This window comes from Tribolium castaneum, chromosome 5, assembly GCF_031307605.1.
Source record: "Tribolium castaneum strain GA2 chromosome 5, icTriCast1.1, whole genome shotgun sequence".
In the NCBI taxonomy this organism is placed as follows: domain Eukaryota; kingdom Metazoa; phylum Arthropoda; class Insecta; order Coleoptera; family Tenebrionidae; genus Tribolium; species Tribolium castaneum.
The window spans coordinates 8,903,250-8,921,021 of record NC_087398.1 but is presented as its reverse complement, the minus strand read 5'-3'; the positions used below and the strand labels follow the sequence as shown (position 1 = coordinate 8,921,021).

The 17,772-nt window shown below is 31.8% G+C and overlaps 2 protein-coding genes across 3 annotated transcripts; one reads left to right on the top strand and one right to left on the bottom strand.

The window, feature by feature from the left end:
* Positions 1–1,494: 1,494 nt before the first annotated feature.
* Positions 1,495–2,117, bottom strand: LOC661258 (uncharacterized protein). The gene is made up of 3 exons (XM_971286.4): positions 1,970–2,117; positions 1,720–1,883; positions 1,495–1,666 (listed from the first exon to the last, which is right to left on the bottom strand). The coding sequence occupies exons 1-3, from the start codon at positions 1,973–1,975 to the stop codon at positions 1,561–1,563; spliced, it is 276 nt and encodes a 91-aa protein (XP_976379.1). The 5' UTR covers positions 1,976–2,117; the 3' UTR covers positions 1,495–1,560.
* Positions 2,118–2,792: 675 nt separating this feature from the next.
* LOC103312993 (uncharacterized protein) lies at positions 2,793–16,890 on the top strand. Of its 2 annotated transcripts, XM_015980117.2 has the most exons (6): positions 3,038–3,150; positions 3,871–4,165; positions 13,163–13,313; positions 14,006–14,146; positions 14,199–14,579; positions 16,591–16,890. In XM_015980117.2, exons 2-6 carry the CDS (start codon positions 3,897–3,899, stop codon positions 16,783–16,785), a joined length of 1,137 nt encoding a protein of 378 aa, XP_015835603.1. In that variant the 5' UTR covers positions 3,038–3,150; positions 3,871–3,896; the 3' UTR covers positions 16,786–16,890. The 2 variants fall into 2 exon arrangements, with proteins under 2 accessions (XP_008193297.1, XP_015835603.1); XM_008195075.3 differs by lacking the exon at positions 3,871–4,165 and having other exon boundaries at positions 2,793–3,150.
* Positions 16,891–17,772: the final 882 nt, after the last annotated feature.

Sequence of the window (17,772 nt, the reverse complement as noted above, 5' to 3'; positions counted from 1 at the left end):
TTCTGTTGTTTTTTTTTTCAGTCACTCGGTATAAACACATACTTAAAGCAATCTAAAAATCATTAAAATGCTTATAACATAAATTTTTAATTAATTAGATTCATAACATGATATTAAATTAAAACGTGGTTAGCAAGGTAAAGAGTTCCGAGAGCTGGGGCGGTATTAATGTGGTGGCTAAAAGCCAAAGGCCCTTGTGGAAGAGGAGCCCTGTGCACGGATCCACGAGTGGCAGCCACATATCTGTGAAGACAACATTGATTTATGTAACTCACTTTAATAATTAATCATTGATAAACAAACCCAGGCTGAATGGAAGGAGCAACAGCAATAGGAGCAGCAACCGCAACGGGGGCGGCGGCATAGGCCAAAGGACTGATAAAGGAAGAGTATCTCGCACTAGGGACAAGGATACCTGCTGAAACTACAGCTACAGCTATAACAATGAAAAGGTGATGGGTGTTTTATAAAATTTTTTTTCTTTCATTTTGAGTTTTGATCTTTGTTTAGTTCGCTAATAAAATAAAAAAATAATTAAGTACTTTGACTCATAATATCTACTGTTGTAACTTGTCAAATCGTTGTAGGAAGGAACCTTGAAATATTTAATATCAAACTAGATTAGTTTAACAACTTTCTTTATTCATCAAAAGTACAGGAAAAGTCATAGGTTTTGCTGTCATAAATTTTAAAATATTATTCATATTAGCGACTATCATATTTTTAAATCAAAACTGCAATTAATTATACAAATAATTTTTTTTATTTTTTTGTTTGTTTTTTATTATAACTACCGATTTTTAACACTTACTACTATCGTAACACATGGTTTTTAGAACAGTTTTCGGTCAGTTCAAGTAGTTCAAGTAGTTAAAATAGTGTTTTTATATTGTGATTGTTTAAAATTAAACAATCAGAAAATAAATGGTGGCGTAACTACAGAATTAATTAACCTGAAGAGTCAAATAATAAAATTTCGAATGGTAATATTTAATTAGAATATATTTTTTTTTCAGTTTGCACTAGTTTATCAATTACAAAGAAAAAACTGCCTACTCTAATTATAAATTTAAATGATCGCTTGGTATTTGCAATTTTTGATACAATTCGAAAAAAATTCGTTCAATAAATGAATAAATAAGACAAAAAATGAACGTGTAATGGTATCAAGAAGGAGTCTTTTGGGGATAGATCGGAGTCAAATTGGTAATAAATAAAATAATTTATTTTTGAAAAAATATTATACATATGAAATAATACCAATATTGCTTGAAATATAAAATTTCACACTCAATAGTGGCACTGGGAATTGGAAGTTGTTTCAGCATTTCAGCTTGTAGGATTATGCGAGTATTCCACTTCACATGCACTTTGTTTATTTGCATACATAGGTTTAAGTATATTTGTAATATTTACTCGAAATGAAGCAGGTGCTTATCTGTACGAACACCAATCATTTTAAGGTTTCAATGGGTACGAATATAAAAAACAAAATTTAATTTTTATTTTTTATTAAACTGTAGTTGAACAACAGACATATATTAAATTAACTGTAAAAATTTAGAGAGTTCCTGGGGCTGGGGCAGTGTTGATGTGGTGGCTGAAGGCGAAAGGTCCTTGTGGCAAGGGAGCAGTGTGTACAGATCCGCGGGTGGCAGCTACGTATCTGTTATTTTCACGTTAACAATTTTTTCCAACCCTGTCTAGCTTCAAACTTACCCAGTTTGGATAGCAGGAGCAACAGCGACTGGAGCAGCGACAGCAATTGGGGCAGCAGCATAACGGTAAGCTAAGGGACTGACAAGAGAAGAGTAACCCAAGCTAGGGACTACGAAACCGGCAGAAGCCACGGCCACCAAGGCGAAAAGAGCTACGAATACAGCCTGCAAATTTAATTCGAATTATTTGTGCTCTTATTTACTTTATAATTAAAAGAAAATATAAATTAATAAATTAGTGTTTTTCTTACCTTCATTGTTGTGGTAATTTCGTTCTGTGTTGAAACGATATGAAGACTATGCGGCAAACCCCGCTTATATACCTTGTCGAAAAGCCGAAACCAGAAAAAATTGTTAAAAAAAATAGTGATAATGTTGTCGCAGGAAGAAACCTTGAAATATTTGAACATAAATCAGGTTTTGCGTGGCTTGGGCGTGTGCTCTTTTAAATTTCAATCATTGGGTAGTAGGTACGCAAGAAATGTCATAAGAATTTTAAACGGTCATTATTTTTAAAGATATTTGCATAACATTCCTAAAATTTTGTGCAGGTAATACTACGATTTTTTATCAAATTTTTAAGTTCATTTTTATTCTTTAGATGTTAATTTGTCGTTAGGGAACCGGTAGTAGTAACTCTTATCATTGTATTTTTTATTTAATTGCTTGTTAATAGCCATTTGTGTCTTAAACAGTTTTGTTCCACAGTGAAAACCAGTTTAGTGTGTATATTAATTAAATGTTTTACTTTTTTATCTCATAAGAATAAATAATCATTAGACATACCATATGTTACTTTAATAAACGGTATAATTTGTAATTTTTTTTCAATAATGAGCTGCAGAAACACGTATGGATTTGTAGGTATTTGTAATTAGGTATGTATTTTAGTAAAGAAGAAAGGTAGAAAACACAGTAATAATCTCATAACATGAATGTGTGATAGTTCGATTAATGTTAAACCTTAATATTCTTTATGTTTAAATAAATGATATAACATTTCTGAGTCTTTTTTTTTAAATCCTTTAAAATTAGGTGGACACCAAAAGTACAAAACGCCCTGAAGTTTCAAGCAAATGACAATCAGTTATTAAAATTTGTGACAAAAATGTCAGTGTAGTTTTAAACCTTTTCGAAATTCAAAATTACTGTAGCGCCGTTTTCGATGTATAAATTATTTTAATGTAAAGTGAACAGTTTTTTTGACGTCTCGTGTCTGTATGTAATTTGTAACGGGCAAAATGGTGTTGTTCACTGAAAAAGGGGGTCCAAAAATTAAACATACTGAAGCAGCTAAGAAAAAAATAGCGTCACGTCGGGGTACCAGAGTTGTGCTTCCAAGCGACCCCAGATTTTCCAAACTTAGAAAACAAAAAGTTAAATTATTTACTGCGGCTCAAAAATGGTGGTCAAAAGCGAGTATCAAATACGCGTAAGTATTAGTGAGTGTAGTTGAAAAATTAAAATCTTGCAGTGGACATGACTATGTGATCGTTTTTTCTTGTACAATTATAAAAAAATATGTTTTTATGTTCCCCGAAAAAGTATAATTAGTTCATTGATTTAGGTGTTAACGGTGGTTGCTTTCATCAAAGTGAATTAAAAAAACTTCACGTCCTTGTCCTTAATCTTTTCAATTACATTAGGGTTCCTTAAACTAAAGCGCTAATAAAATAACGCGTTATAAGAAGTCTCCCCAAGTTGATGAAAGGAGCTAATTGACTGAGAGCTTATTTCCTGAAAGAGTTAGACTCGTCACGTTCTGACATTTTACTAATAGACCGCAAATTAATCCCTGTCAAGCGTATCGTGCTGGTACAAAAGCTCCCTCTTCAAACCATGAACACAATCGCCATGCGATCATAACGATGCACATAAGGAATATGCACCATCATACCACCGTTGCTTGGTTTCGGTGTAGGCCAATACCAACAAAGTTCATCGCACTTTGCTAATTCAAATCAAATCATACACCACCTGCAACCCTTAGAAACTTCTCCACTCACAATTCCCACCAAAGTTGTCTTGATCGCGTGCATCGAGGGTCTGTTATTAGCGTGTTCTTGCAATTGCTAGACTTCGTGTCAAATGATCAGACATCTCAGTACAGCAAAGTGCTGATGTGTGCGTGATTTTGTCATTTTACGCCTAGCGTTGGTGTTGCTAATACCTCGAAAAATGGCTTCGGGAAAATTTTGGGAAACGATGAATCTTATGATCGGTAAAGAGTACAGACGTACCGGGAAAGAAGTGATGGAAGATGTGGAAGACTGGGTGCAAAAAGTGGTGGTTAAGAAGGAATTGAGTCTTGAAGAATTGCAAAATACCGCAAACCAAAATAAAAATACAAACACCAAAATCTGGAATTGTTCCTTAGAGAGTGAGGACGAGGACAAGGAAGTTGAGGAATTTATCAAATCGATTGATTTACCAAAAATAGAATGCACGTATGTCTCAGATTTCTCATTTGTCACTTATATTTTGCGTTTCAAAGACTGGATTTATTACGTAGCATATTTTTAAAGAACAACAGTTTGTTACTAGATGGCAGTCGAAGTATACAATCTGTTCCACAGTGTTGGTAAAGTTTTTATTGGTTTTTATCACACAAACAAAACTTTTGACTGCTGCCTACTTATAACAATTTTTTATGCTTCTATTTTCTTCCATTAATTAATTTATTTAAAAAACAATAATAAATATTTTTTCCATGTGTTTGAGTGTAAATGAAACACTTAAACCACGAGTGAGAACGAGTGGTTTGTCATTCACAAAGTGGAATAAATGAACTGATTTACACGAAAATGAGTTGAATACATTTTATTCTTCGAATTAAACTCAACAAAGTTTAAAATTGCATTAAATCTGATTTTGTCTGATGTTGTGTATTGAATGAAAATTGCCAAACAGTTGTCAAAACTTCCTTACACATGAGGACAACCGTAAATTTTAAAAGTGTTGAAGAATAAATGTTTTTTTTTATTTTTGAATGAATGCAGTTTTCGAAACCACCTCTGATAGTAGTATTCAAAGATCTTTCTTCAGAGTGCAGAGAGGCTGCTATTGTGCTTGCAGGTACAAGATTTTGATTTTAAACAAGCTTTTTGTTTGATTTTTCATTTAAAGCCATTTTAAGTCTTGTGTCTAATTCAAGGAATAAAATATTGTATTCAATTCGTTTTCGTGGAACTCGGTTCATTTAATGATCTCATGGATGATAAACCACTCGGTATCACTCGTGCTATAAAAATTTACTCTTGAAATAAAGCGTTCGATTTACATTTGTCGAATAAATAACTATTATAAAATCATAAACTTTGAGAATGGATTGTTTTTACTTTCTTTATTTGGGATTGTTCTTGTTAGCTTTGTTTAGACGCTCTGTCAGCTGGCTAATGACAACACGAAACAACACATAAACAACACAAAATTCGGAAAATAAAAAAATTTTCAATGTGTAATAATTACATTGTATGTCTATTAATGAGTATCTAAAAAAACCTGTAATCCATAATATACATAAATGAACAGAAAGAAGCGTGGTAGAGTAAAATAGCGTTTCTGTAAATAAGTTTTTAATGTACCTTATTTTTATTTTATTTTTTTTTGTTTAAAAAATTTTAAGCTTTCTTGTTATTATCTGAATCCTGGATTATAAACACTATTTTAAAACACGCTTTCTATACTCGTAGCAACGTGTTTTAAAATAAAATGTTTCAACAAAAAAATATTGAATAACTCGCATACGCTCGTAGCATAACGATATTTTCGACCTTGTGTTTTCACATTCGTATTATTAATAATTATACAAGTCTTTAAAGGGCAGTGTTTATGTGACTTTTTAAAGCTTTGCTTCATTAGTTGTCACTCAAGCGGTAAGTTCTTTGATGTTTACTGGTTAAGAAACCAAAAATTGCATCACAAATCTATTTTACATTTTTTATGCGTTTTAATAAATTTTTCAATCAAAACTGTGATGGTTTGCTGAAACGTCAAATCCTGGGTAAAAATTAAACACAAAAACTGCAGAAATAGAGCAGTTTCTTAGTTTTTTGCGAAATTTTGCAAAACCGAGCATAATCTGCATGAAGTTGGATTATTATTTTGCTGCTTTTAGTAAAAATTATGTTATTTTTTCATTTTTCTAGCTTTCGTGCAGGTTTTTATTGTTTTAAACAATATATTACTTCCCAAATTTTTTTTAAATATTAGCAAAAAAAATGCGTATTTTGGTTGAAAATTGAGTCATGATCCATCAATCGGCCGTTTTTTAAAACTGTAAACTGATGTATTTAAAAAATGGACTAGAAAATCAATTTTCTATTTATATTGGGTGGGTTACTAAATATTTATAATTGTTTTCTGAAGGTATCACGAATTTTGTCTTAATCTCAATTTCAACAGGAGTGTGTGCGTATTTCGAATAAATCACTGTCAAAAATATGCGTGGAACTCCAAAGAAAGCGCATAATGGAAATTTCAGGAAAACCCGCCCTCGAACCGCTGTACCCTTTCAATTAAATTAATGACTGCGAAAATATTCAGTCGGTTAATTTCCTCTTATTGTCCCGATTGTCGCTCTTGGCGGTCGATACAATTGTGATTGTCGTTGTCGTTGGTCTTCTTAAATGGTGACGGTTTCATCGTGATCGGGTACCAGTCGTCACGACACACGAGTATCCGGCGCCAGGAGCGACATCGGCGGCGTCCTTCCCGCCACCCTCTTTACGCTACTCCAGGGTTCTTGTCACGGATACAAGACGTTTATAATAACGACGAGTTCCGATTTTATCCCTTTCCCAGCACGAGACATTCGTCACTAGCTAAATAAGGGATGCAACAACAATCGTCACGAAAATATCAGTGAGTAACATCTTGAAATTTAGAACAGAATTAGTGCTGGTTAATTTTCAACAACATAGTACTCGTCAAACCTACTTGAGAAATCTCCCCATTATTTTACGCTAACTTATCGTCATAGACTTTAGTCACGCTTACGTAGAGTATTCTCTTTTTAAGGATTTGGATTAGGACACTCCAGCGTTAATTCGGCAATAAATACTGGCTAAGCCTCTCTTAGATGGGAGAAAAAAATCGGTCTTACGTGATACTGGCAAATTTTTACGTAGATCACTATTTTAAAGTAGTTTTCATTGTGGAACTTTGAAAATATATAACTTACTCAGTTGCTGCTGTAACTAAAGACAATGATCCAAAAAAGACTAGAGCGTTATAGTTGAAAATATAAGTAATAATTGTTAAATAAAAAATTCCATATTCGAGCAATTTATAGACATTAATTAATAAATTATGATTTAATAAGTACCTTCAAAATCCCGTTGTCAGTAGATCATTTATTATATTTTATATTTAATTTAATCACACAGTACATGAACAGTTAAGTGGATTTTCCATTCTGCCTATTTATTATCGTGAGATACAAAGTATAATCAATACTCAATAAAACATTGATGTGAACTTACGATTTTCCTGAATTTTATTTGAAATTAAAATCACTGATAAAATTTTCGCCTATCTAGTGTTAATTACCGCAAATGTGTAACGACGAAGAAAATTAATTAATTAGCCAACAGCAAGGACATCAGAGTATTGGCTCTAATTTCAATGGCTTTCAAATTCAAACCAATTTATTAATGACTCGTGAATAATCTTTCACACAAATTTTCAATTCTATTATGAGGCAGACTATTATTCTGGTTCAGTTATGTACTTTCGCTGAAAAAGCGGTTTTTATTGATAAGGGTTTTCCAGAAATAATATTTCATTAAAGAGTGAAATATCAATAAAGCATGAACAGATACACCAACGTATTTCTTGCTAATCTACTGGTGTTCATTTTTGTGTTTACGTGATGTGTCAAAGTGGAGGACAAGCTCTAAAAATGTTATGTTTCAGTTGATACATAATAATTTTTGTTCGGGTGATAAAATTAGTCTCATGCATACAGAGTGCCCATTTATTGTACTTATTTTTAAATTAATAAAGTAAGAGATTTCTACTCTGACATTAAAAATTGTGTCTTTTTATGACTCGAGGAGGAACTTAGCTTGTATCCAAACATTAAAATTAGTCTAATAAACCAATAAAAAAAGTTGCTTTATGCCGATGTAGGTGTTAACTTCAGCTTATCGCAGTATACACATGAATGTTGTCTTTCAACTCACGTCAGATGTAATGAACGTTAGAGAATGTTCTAGTAAACTGCCACGAACTCATAATTTATGAAGATATTTTTGATTATCAAACATAAAAAACGGCCTAAATTTTATGTGATTTGGAGATAGTTTGCATAAAAAAAATAAAATACAACTAACCCGGCGCATCCACCATTTTTTATTAAAATAATATATCTTCACACTTTTATTAATGATACAAATACTATTCACTTTGGTATTTATTTTTGTGTTTACGTGATGTGTCAAAGTGGAGGACAAGCTCTAAAAATGTTATGTTTCAGTTGATACATAATAATTTTTGTTCGGGTAATAAAATTAGTCTCATGCATACAGAATGCCCAATTATTGTACTTACCTTCAAATTTTAATAAAGTAAGAGACTTCTGTTCTGACATTAGAAATTGTGTCTCTTTTTGACTCGAGAAGGAATTTAGCGTGTATCCAAACATTAAAATTAGTCTAATAAACCAATAAAATGAGTCACTTTACGCCGTTGTAGGTAACTTCAGCTTATCGCAATATACACATGAATGTTGTCTTTCAATTCACATCAGATATAATAAACGTTAGGGATTGTTCTAGTGAACTGCCTTGAACTCATAATTTATAAAGATATTTTTGATTATTAAACAAAAAAAAACGGTCTAAATTTTATGTGATTTGTAGATAGTTTGCATAAAAAAATACAATACAACAAACCCGGCGCACCCACCATTTTTTTTAAATAATATATCTTCACAGTTTTATTAATGATACAAATGCTTTTCACTTTGGTATTTATTTTTGTGTTTACGTTATGTGTCAAAGTGGAGGACAAGCTCTAAAAATGTTATGTTTCAGTTGATACATAATAATGTTTGCTCGGGTGATAAAATTAAGAGTGCCCAATTATTATACTTATCTTCAAATTTTAATAAAGTAAGAGACTTCTGCTCTGACATTAGAAATTGTGTCTTTTTATGACTTGAAGAGGAACTTAGCGTGTATCCAAACATTAAAATTAGTCTAATAAACCAATAAAAAAAGTCACTTTACGCCGATGTAGGTGTTAACTTCAGCTTATCGCAATATACACATGAATGTTGTCTTTCAATTCACGTCAGATATAATAAACGTTAGGGATTGTTCTAGTGAACTGCCTTGAACTCACAATTTATAAAGATATTTTTGATTATTAAACAAAAAAAACGGTCCAAATTTTATGTGATTTGTAGATAGTTTGCATAAAAAAAAATACAATACAACTAACCCGGCGCATCCACCATTTTTATTAAAATAATATATCTTTACAGTTTTAATGATACAAATGCTATTCCCTTTGGTATTTATTTTTGTGTTTACGTGATGTGTTAAAGTGGAGGGCAAGCTCTAAAAATGTTATGTTTCAGTTGATACATAATAATTTTTGTTCGGGTGATAAAATTAGTCTCATGTGTACAGAGTGCCCAATTATTGTACTTATCTTCAAATTTTAATAAAGTGAGAGACATTAAAAATTGTGTCTTTTTATGGCTCGAGGAGAAATTTAGCGTATATCCAAAAATTAAAATTAGTCCAGTAAACCAATAGTCTCTTTATGCCGATGTAGGTGTTAACTTCAGCTTATCGCAGTATACACATGAATGTTGTCTTTCAATTCACGTCAGATATAATGAACGTTAGGGATTGTTCTGGTGTACTGCCTCGAACTCGGAGGCGAATCGTAAATCGTGGCTTCCATGAAGATGTTTAATAGACTGTGAAACTCCTACGTTCATTTGCTAAATAATGAAATTTTTACTCCTGCTTAAATCAATAATAATTCACCAAAAAATGGTACTAATCTTTCTTAGAACAGCAACTGAAATAACGCAAGAATTTATGGATTTAAACTTACAAAACCAAATCAGAACTCCTCTGGAGTTCAAAATAACTTTTTACTCCTTTTATAACTTATTCCTGCAATTACTAGAATACAAAAGTGTTTATTTTATCAAAAATTTTGGTCTAAACATGTCTTGGATGTTAAAAACTATTCGCTGCAACACTTTTTGAGTTGTCATATTCTTATAAACGTGCACGAACGCTGTTAGTTAAGGATGAGCATCGAACTTTTCTACCCTCAGTCAATACAAAATAATATTGTAAAGATCGACGTTTGTGCTGAAAACTGGGTTAACGATCGGTAGTCCCGGAAAGGTGTTTCTCAGAATGTCAGGATGTTAGTAACCCCAAATCATAATTTAAGGCGTAATCTCATATTAACCACGCTTAATAAAGATCAACAGCCGAATATGAAACTTACACAGCAGTGAGCATTACATTCGAGGAAAATGCAACAGTAGGGTGAGTTTAAACTTGTTTATGGCATCACTTGGTCACGGACAATATTTTATGTTAATTATTGTGACATGTTAATTAGAAATCGCAAGGCCGGAGTAAATTGCAATCGGGAGTGTTATTTCTGATTTATCCTTCACCTAATTTATATGTTGATGACAAACACGTGCTTGAAATCCAATTTTCGAAGAACTGATATATTATTTTATTAAAAATAGCATTGTTTTCATTTGAGAAAATTAAGTGACGCAAACAAAATACGATTTGTTTGTGTGTTCTAATTTTTCCTGTCACCTTCATTGTCAATTTCCAAACAATTTAATTATTAAAAACTGCACATAATGTATCGTTATTTCAAAGGCATGTGTACTAAGTGATTAATATAATAATTAAACAAACTTTTTTATTATTTATACCCAAAAAACAATTTTAAAGTGCGATGTTGTTTTTCCGTAAAACAATTTGTTTGGCTTTTCCGTAATGCTGAGCACGTATTTCAATTCTTCTCAGATCGGATAATGAATTAGCTATACATCATCACAACATACGCGGCGAGAAATACGCAGATTTATATTCGGTATTTTGAAACAATTCTTTAATGTTGATATTTCCCAAAAATATACCTACTCCTAAATGTTTAAAATTACAGATATTTACACAAAATGAAGGGCTTTTAAATTCTCAAAAACAATAACCCAATTCCCGTGCCACAATTAAAAAATACAACGGCTTATTTAACTAATAAGCCCCTATGTTAATTTTATGAAACAATAAAGTAACTCTTCTTCAGCGATCTGTCACTTACAGTTCCATTTCACTTTATGGAACAATTCTTTGATGTTTGATGTTTTTTGCATGTTAAAAAATTTTTATTTGAATACACGGACAATTTAAATAAAGCTTTAATTAAAAACATCGTCACATAAACAATACTGTAATTTGTTTTTCTTACATTATTTAATTAATAAAATTCTCTTTTGAAACTTACTTTTTAACATTAAAAAAAATTACATAATCTTATTTTTTAACGACCACTGAAAAATTAATTCAAAGAAAACTTAATAATTGATACTTAATACTTGATCTATTATTTTAAGTTTACTGAGCTAGTTCTACAAATAAATAGTACTTAATTTAAAAAGATTGAAAAAGTAATTAAATGTCTCTGTATTAAACGTACTGATATAACATATGGTAGATATTTCAGTGTAATAATGATAATAATAATAATACTCGCTTACGGCAGCTTGCACTAATAGAAAGTTTGCTTTGAGTTCAATCTTGCATTTAATTGTGTTAACCAAACTATATTTTGCCATAGCTTAAAGCTACTTGTAATTATTATAGTTAGGAGCTTAATGAAGCAAAATTTTTTTTTGTTTTTTACAAAAAACAAGGCATTTAAAATAAAGTCATAAACAATAAATCTTCAAATAGTGTTAACATTTCTTTTAACTGTAGACCATTCGTTCTTTGTACATATTATTTATGTATGAACGACATTAAATTTAATATTTAATATCTTTATATTTCTTGTACAGTCACTGACTCGATTTCTGTACAAGCCTCTCTCATTCATAGCCCAGGGTGTACCTGTGTATTGTGTAGCGATAATTAAAGAGGTTTATTTAGACGACACCTTCGGGATTATTAGCATATTATTCAGAGTGTAATTTAAGCTTTGTCGCGCAGTATTTTTCAACTGCAATGCGTCTTCGCTTTCGGCGCGTGTGAAATGGGCGTTGCAAGAAAGTTAAAGTTGTGCGGCTTGGAAAGCCACTATCAAACGATCCGCGAGCGTAGGACGAGGCGTCGCGGCGCCCTCGACGAAAGCTTTTCTAAATTGCTACAGGTATCTAAATAAACTGATATTTTATCCTGCACACACTCACGTTAAAATCGTCTCACTTTCTCAGATTCGCACAACAGTAATTAAGACGCCGACGACTTTCACACCTTTTAACACGCTTTCACAACGAGTTTATGTTTTGGATTACCAGATTAACAGCATTTAGGTGCAATAAAGCAACAAGTTTAACTTGTTAATTAATTGTTAATTAATTTCACATTCTCTGTATTTAAAAAAGGCAATGTGTTAATATATTTGCAAAATAATAAAGTCGCTAAATTGACAGATTTACTTTACAAATAAATTTCAAAGACAAAGATTAGTTCAGAATAACAAAAATAAGAAGTGGTTGTTAATTTTGCTCTGCATGCACATTGACTAGGTTGTTGATCTTGAGAACAGTCGTGCACAACTGATTATTATTCTCCAACAAAAACTGTTTGACGGAGTTATCATGACTTGGATTCGCAATCGCTCCTTAGGCAACTAATGCAAAATTTTACAAACTTTATGCACGAAACAAAGTTGTTGTTATAATTTATTACCATATTTTTAATTTTCAAATATAAAAACGGTCCATTTTTTGGTTTGTAGATAGTTTGCATAAAAAAGAAATAAAATACAACTAACCCGGCGCATCCACCATTTTTATTAAAATTAAAATAAAACGTCCTTAGAGTTTTATTAATGAGACAAATGCTTTTCACTTTTGCTTAAACTCTGATAATTTATTATCAGTTCCAAAAAGGCTAAAATTAGCTCTCATGATACCTAAATATAACAGCTATGCCACTGAACTTTCGACCTACAAAATCCGGTGGGAATACACATATTTCAGGAAATTTACTGACACATCATATTTTTTTCGAAGAATAATCACCACCTACTTGTATAGAATTTCAGTTTAATTAACCTATTCTTTAGGCAAACTCCTTCACTGTGATTGACAATCTAATTAAACACCTTTCATACGACTTTAATCTTCCAATAGCTGAACTGTTGTTTGTAATTAACTTAATAACATTTATTTTGCATAATGATATATTAAAAATACATGCAGCCTTTACATTCTCTTTCAGATTCAGTCATCCTCATGTGACATCACGACTGGAAAAGCTAATGGGCTCCAATTTGGTTTCCTTAACGGACAGAGATTATATGCAAAAACTTCAGGAGCGCATTCTGGAAGACTATGCCGAGTCGATGGACAAGAGGATAAAAGTCCGTGAAGTAAGTCTGTATTGAGATAAATCCAATTATAGGGCTTTTATTTAGACCGCAATCTTATTTTAAAAATGGAAAATGTAATGTAGAATTCGAAGGAAAACTGTGCCAAACCACATGCAACTTTTGCGAACAAAGCTTAAGAAATTCTCAATATTTCTTAGAATTTATTTATGCATATTCGTAATTAAATAACCCGGCTGTTCGATGTAGCGATGCTATTTCTAGGTTAAGATTCTTCCTTAAAGCTGAGGTTTTATGGATGCTTTAATTACACAATTCACTTTGCTGATGAAGTTTTCTCATTACTGCTATAATATCTTAAACAAGCGAAACTTAACGATTTTAAGTCTATTCAACACAATCTTTTTTGACAAGTGCATTATGTGATTAATGGTTAAGCTAATACTGTTTGAAGGGAGTTAAAAAGTGTTAAAAATTAATTTTCAGACGCACACAAGCAAGGTAGTTGAACCGCATTTTTCATTTTGCATGCTGAACTCAATCAACTTGCAAATTAGACATTTAAAAAAATGCGATCTTTCTCATCTCGGCAAACATTAAAGCGTTTAAAAATAAACTTTAGAGTCAGCATTAACGCTGTAATGTATTTAACAAAATCGGATTTCCGCACGTTTTATTTAACTTAACTTAATTTTTTATTATTAGAATTTCTTTCATATTTTTGTTACTTATAGAACGAAGAAATGGAGCGGGTGAAAAATCTGGTCTTGAGTGGAAGAATTCCTTTACATGAAGCGCCTGAAAGTATGGCTGATCATCCGATCATGATGATTGAAAGACATTGCAAGAAGTTAATAGCCGCTCGTCGAGCCAAAGTACTCGTCAAATCAATAATTAATCAATACACTCACATTACACTTATTTCAGATTAAAATACCTAAAGTGCACATTCCTACGCACCTTTATTCCGACGATACACCTGATCCACCTTCTGGCCTTTCTATAGAAAATGGCCACATTTTCAGAAAACCATACGAAAAATTATGCAACCCAGTCAGTCGGTTCCTACCTGTTGAAGAATTCCCATTCTATGATTTTGATGACTCTGATGAAGAGGAAGAAGAGGAGGATGAAGGTGAAGGTGAAATTGATACAACAGTGCAGAAAATAGTTGGAGGAGAAGCTGCTCCTGGTGGCGAAGGTGTAGAGGAGGAAGAAGAAGTTACAGATGCATACATGTTCACACGTGCTGAATATGACAGGCTTAAATATGAGAGTCCGCTAATAAAGCAACTACGACGCTGCCAGGTAAACTTGCTTGTTTTTTTATTTCTAATATTCTTAACTACTCACGAAATAAACAAATAACAAATATTGATAAAGCCCGGATTAAATTAAAAACATCATGCTTCAAAATTAATAATACATTTGCACTATCCTTATAAAGGCTGAAACAGTACATTGGCAATGTTAATGTAAGTTAGTTTAGGTTGTGTTCTTCAAGATCAACAAAGTAAACAAACACCAATTTGAATTACCTGCCTTTGTCCTTGTTATTTCTCGAAACATATGCAAAACTAACACGTAGTATCCCGTTATATAATTTATTAACAATTTTTTAAAAGAACAACGTCTGTATATACTCGTAATCGCACTGCATAATGCAGTTTAGGATGATCTATAACAATAAATATTTAATAAGTTGTTTGTTGTCCAAACAGTTTATAGTTAATAACAAGTTAATACCTCAGTAAATACAGACGGACATAAAAATTACCTCATTATTTCACCCACGCTTCTTAATTAACGTTGTTTACTTTGTCTTAAAATTACTATTTTAGAGCAATTATTGATTTCAAATTAACTCAACAATTTATGAAAATATGTTAGTAGGATTTCCTACACTCTAACAAGGCATGTTTTCTAGAGCGCAATGTAGCGTGAAATGGGCACAAGTTGTTTTAGTTTATTAATTTGCTCGTATTTATTATTGAACAATTATTTTTTTATAAATATGTTTTTATTATTTTTACTTTTGAATTTGTTTTCCAATAAATGCAAAATCTGATTTGAGATAAAATCTTGCAACAGTCAAGTTATCAACAATATTTTATTAACAATAATATGCCGATTTCTAACAACCTAGAGTCATGGAGCAGGCACTACAAAAGACGCTTATTTAAGATGTTATTGAAAACGGACTTTTATGTAAAATTTGTGACAGAATTAGGATTTGTAGGTAGTTTGTAAATTTAAAATTGCCTTCACTATGAAAAAGACGCTTTGCCACAGTAGGGTTTTTTTATCCCGGCGCATCCACCATTTTTGCACTTTACTTATACAGTTATCTACGTTTATAAAATTTTTACATTCTTAACTAGACTTATTTACAGATTGCAAATTTAGTCCACCTCTTAGTAGATCGTAATGCCAGTTTAACAAAACTTTAACTGATATCTGGTAGAAAATGTAAATGTCATTGATGTGTAAAAAATTTTTATTATTAAATGTTTTTTCTTTTTGTCGGATTTGCAACAATGTATACAATATACTTTTCTATAGAGACGTAAGTTATTGTTATGTTCGAGTGTGTTACTAAAACTTGCAAGAAATCAACTTCAACTTCAACACTTCAAATATTCTAACACTGATGAGATCAGCCTTTATAGTATTTTCTATTGAAAAGCAAAAAGTAGGTACAAAGTTATTTCTTTATACATAATATGTGAATAAATTGCATGGTTTAACGCGAATAAATAAGTGCAAAATTCTAAAGTATAGAATAAGTAACCTTTTCATTCTTAATACACTAGTTTTTCACGATAATTGCACATTTATTACTTTAGTCACGAAATCACATGTAATTTAAATTTAATAAAAAATCAATAGGAAAGAAGATTCACATGTTTGTATTATTGTTACTTCAAAAATGATGAACTATTGAAAAAAACGAAATCAATTCTGATTGTCTATCATACGTATTTTTACTATCAATACAAAAAATATAATATGTATGTTTACAATTAAAATCTGATTGAATTAGAGCTCACAATGTTTACCTCATGTTTGCTTTAAATTGAAATCTACTTTTGATTTTAATTGAAAAATAATTGGTGTTTCCCGTAAACACAAACCTCTTCTAATTGGGCGAAATGTTGAAAATAGACCTTTAATATATTCCTCTGAATAAAACATTGAAAATACCTACACACCAAACAAAAGCATGTTCTTTTAGAATCAGGTATTCATTTTTCATTTTCCTCACTCGTAGAAAACTAAACATTTTTGATGTATTAAAATAAATGTTTCATGCTTTCAGATTGTGGAAGAATTATATGCCTTGGCCGACGAAATAATTGGTATTTTGAAGACTCTGGAACCTGAGTCAGCCGCAGTTCGCACCACAAGTGAAGACACACTTTTCTCGGTTACAACAAGCACAGCGACGCAAGAGAAAGGCTCCGACCGACGAAGTTCGCAAGGCTCACAACGTTCACAAGCTGTCTCACACTGAAGAGACTAAATTATTTTCTTGTTGTAAGTGTAAACTATTAAATGTAGCGTTATGTAAAAATATGGTCGTTCTGTTTTGTAAAATGTAATTAAACGTCTGTCTCGAGGAGTCGCTTTATTTTTATCCTGACCTAATTCAAAGGGGACCTTTAGCAGAAATCCTTCTACCAAATCAAATTAGTTCCCCTTTTCTATTGTGGTGGTAGCAGTAATCAAAGGCACACTATTGTCTTAACACGTGATTCCATAACTTAGTTAATTTACATAAATGCATGAAAATATGGCTCATGGCGTAATTTATTTAATTGTGCAACAATAAAAGGACTAACAAATTTATTTGGAGTCAATTTATTAGACATTGTCGTTCCAGATATATCTCATTTGAAAATTAAATATGCACTGTGGCAGAAATTTTTATGAGACAACTTTCCACTTGGCTTGTAAATTTTTTATTCACTACTTAATTAACTCAAACCAAACTTACCGCTCTCTTATTGATATTTCTACTTTGCTTAATGATGCGCCCCCAGTTTTCCCTCAAAATATTTTTCTACTTGCCGCACCTTTGCAATTAAGATTAGTGTAAAATAAAACTCATAATTAACTTTACGCAAACCGCATGCCACAGTCATTAAAGTTATTATCTCCTATAAGCAAAGAGATTAATTAAGCTGGTGGATCTAGTGTGTTTGGAAAAAAGATATTTCGTTTGCTAACTCACTCTGTCTAATTAAACAGTGTTTCCATCACCATAAATCAAAAATGCCCCACATCCCCCGACGCTACCTTGATTATTGCGTCTTCTTGAAATCTGGTAACTTTTCTGGAAGTGGATGAAATAAAGTGGATAATATAAAATTAGGAAATAACTTGTTGCACATTCTTCCGTGAATGACAAGAACTTAATCATTTGCAGCACTTCTCCTGACACCCACATAATATACCCCAGTGCGCATTGGCCAAGTATAAAAGACCCAACATATAGGCG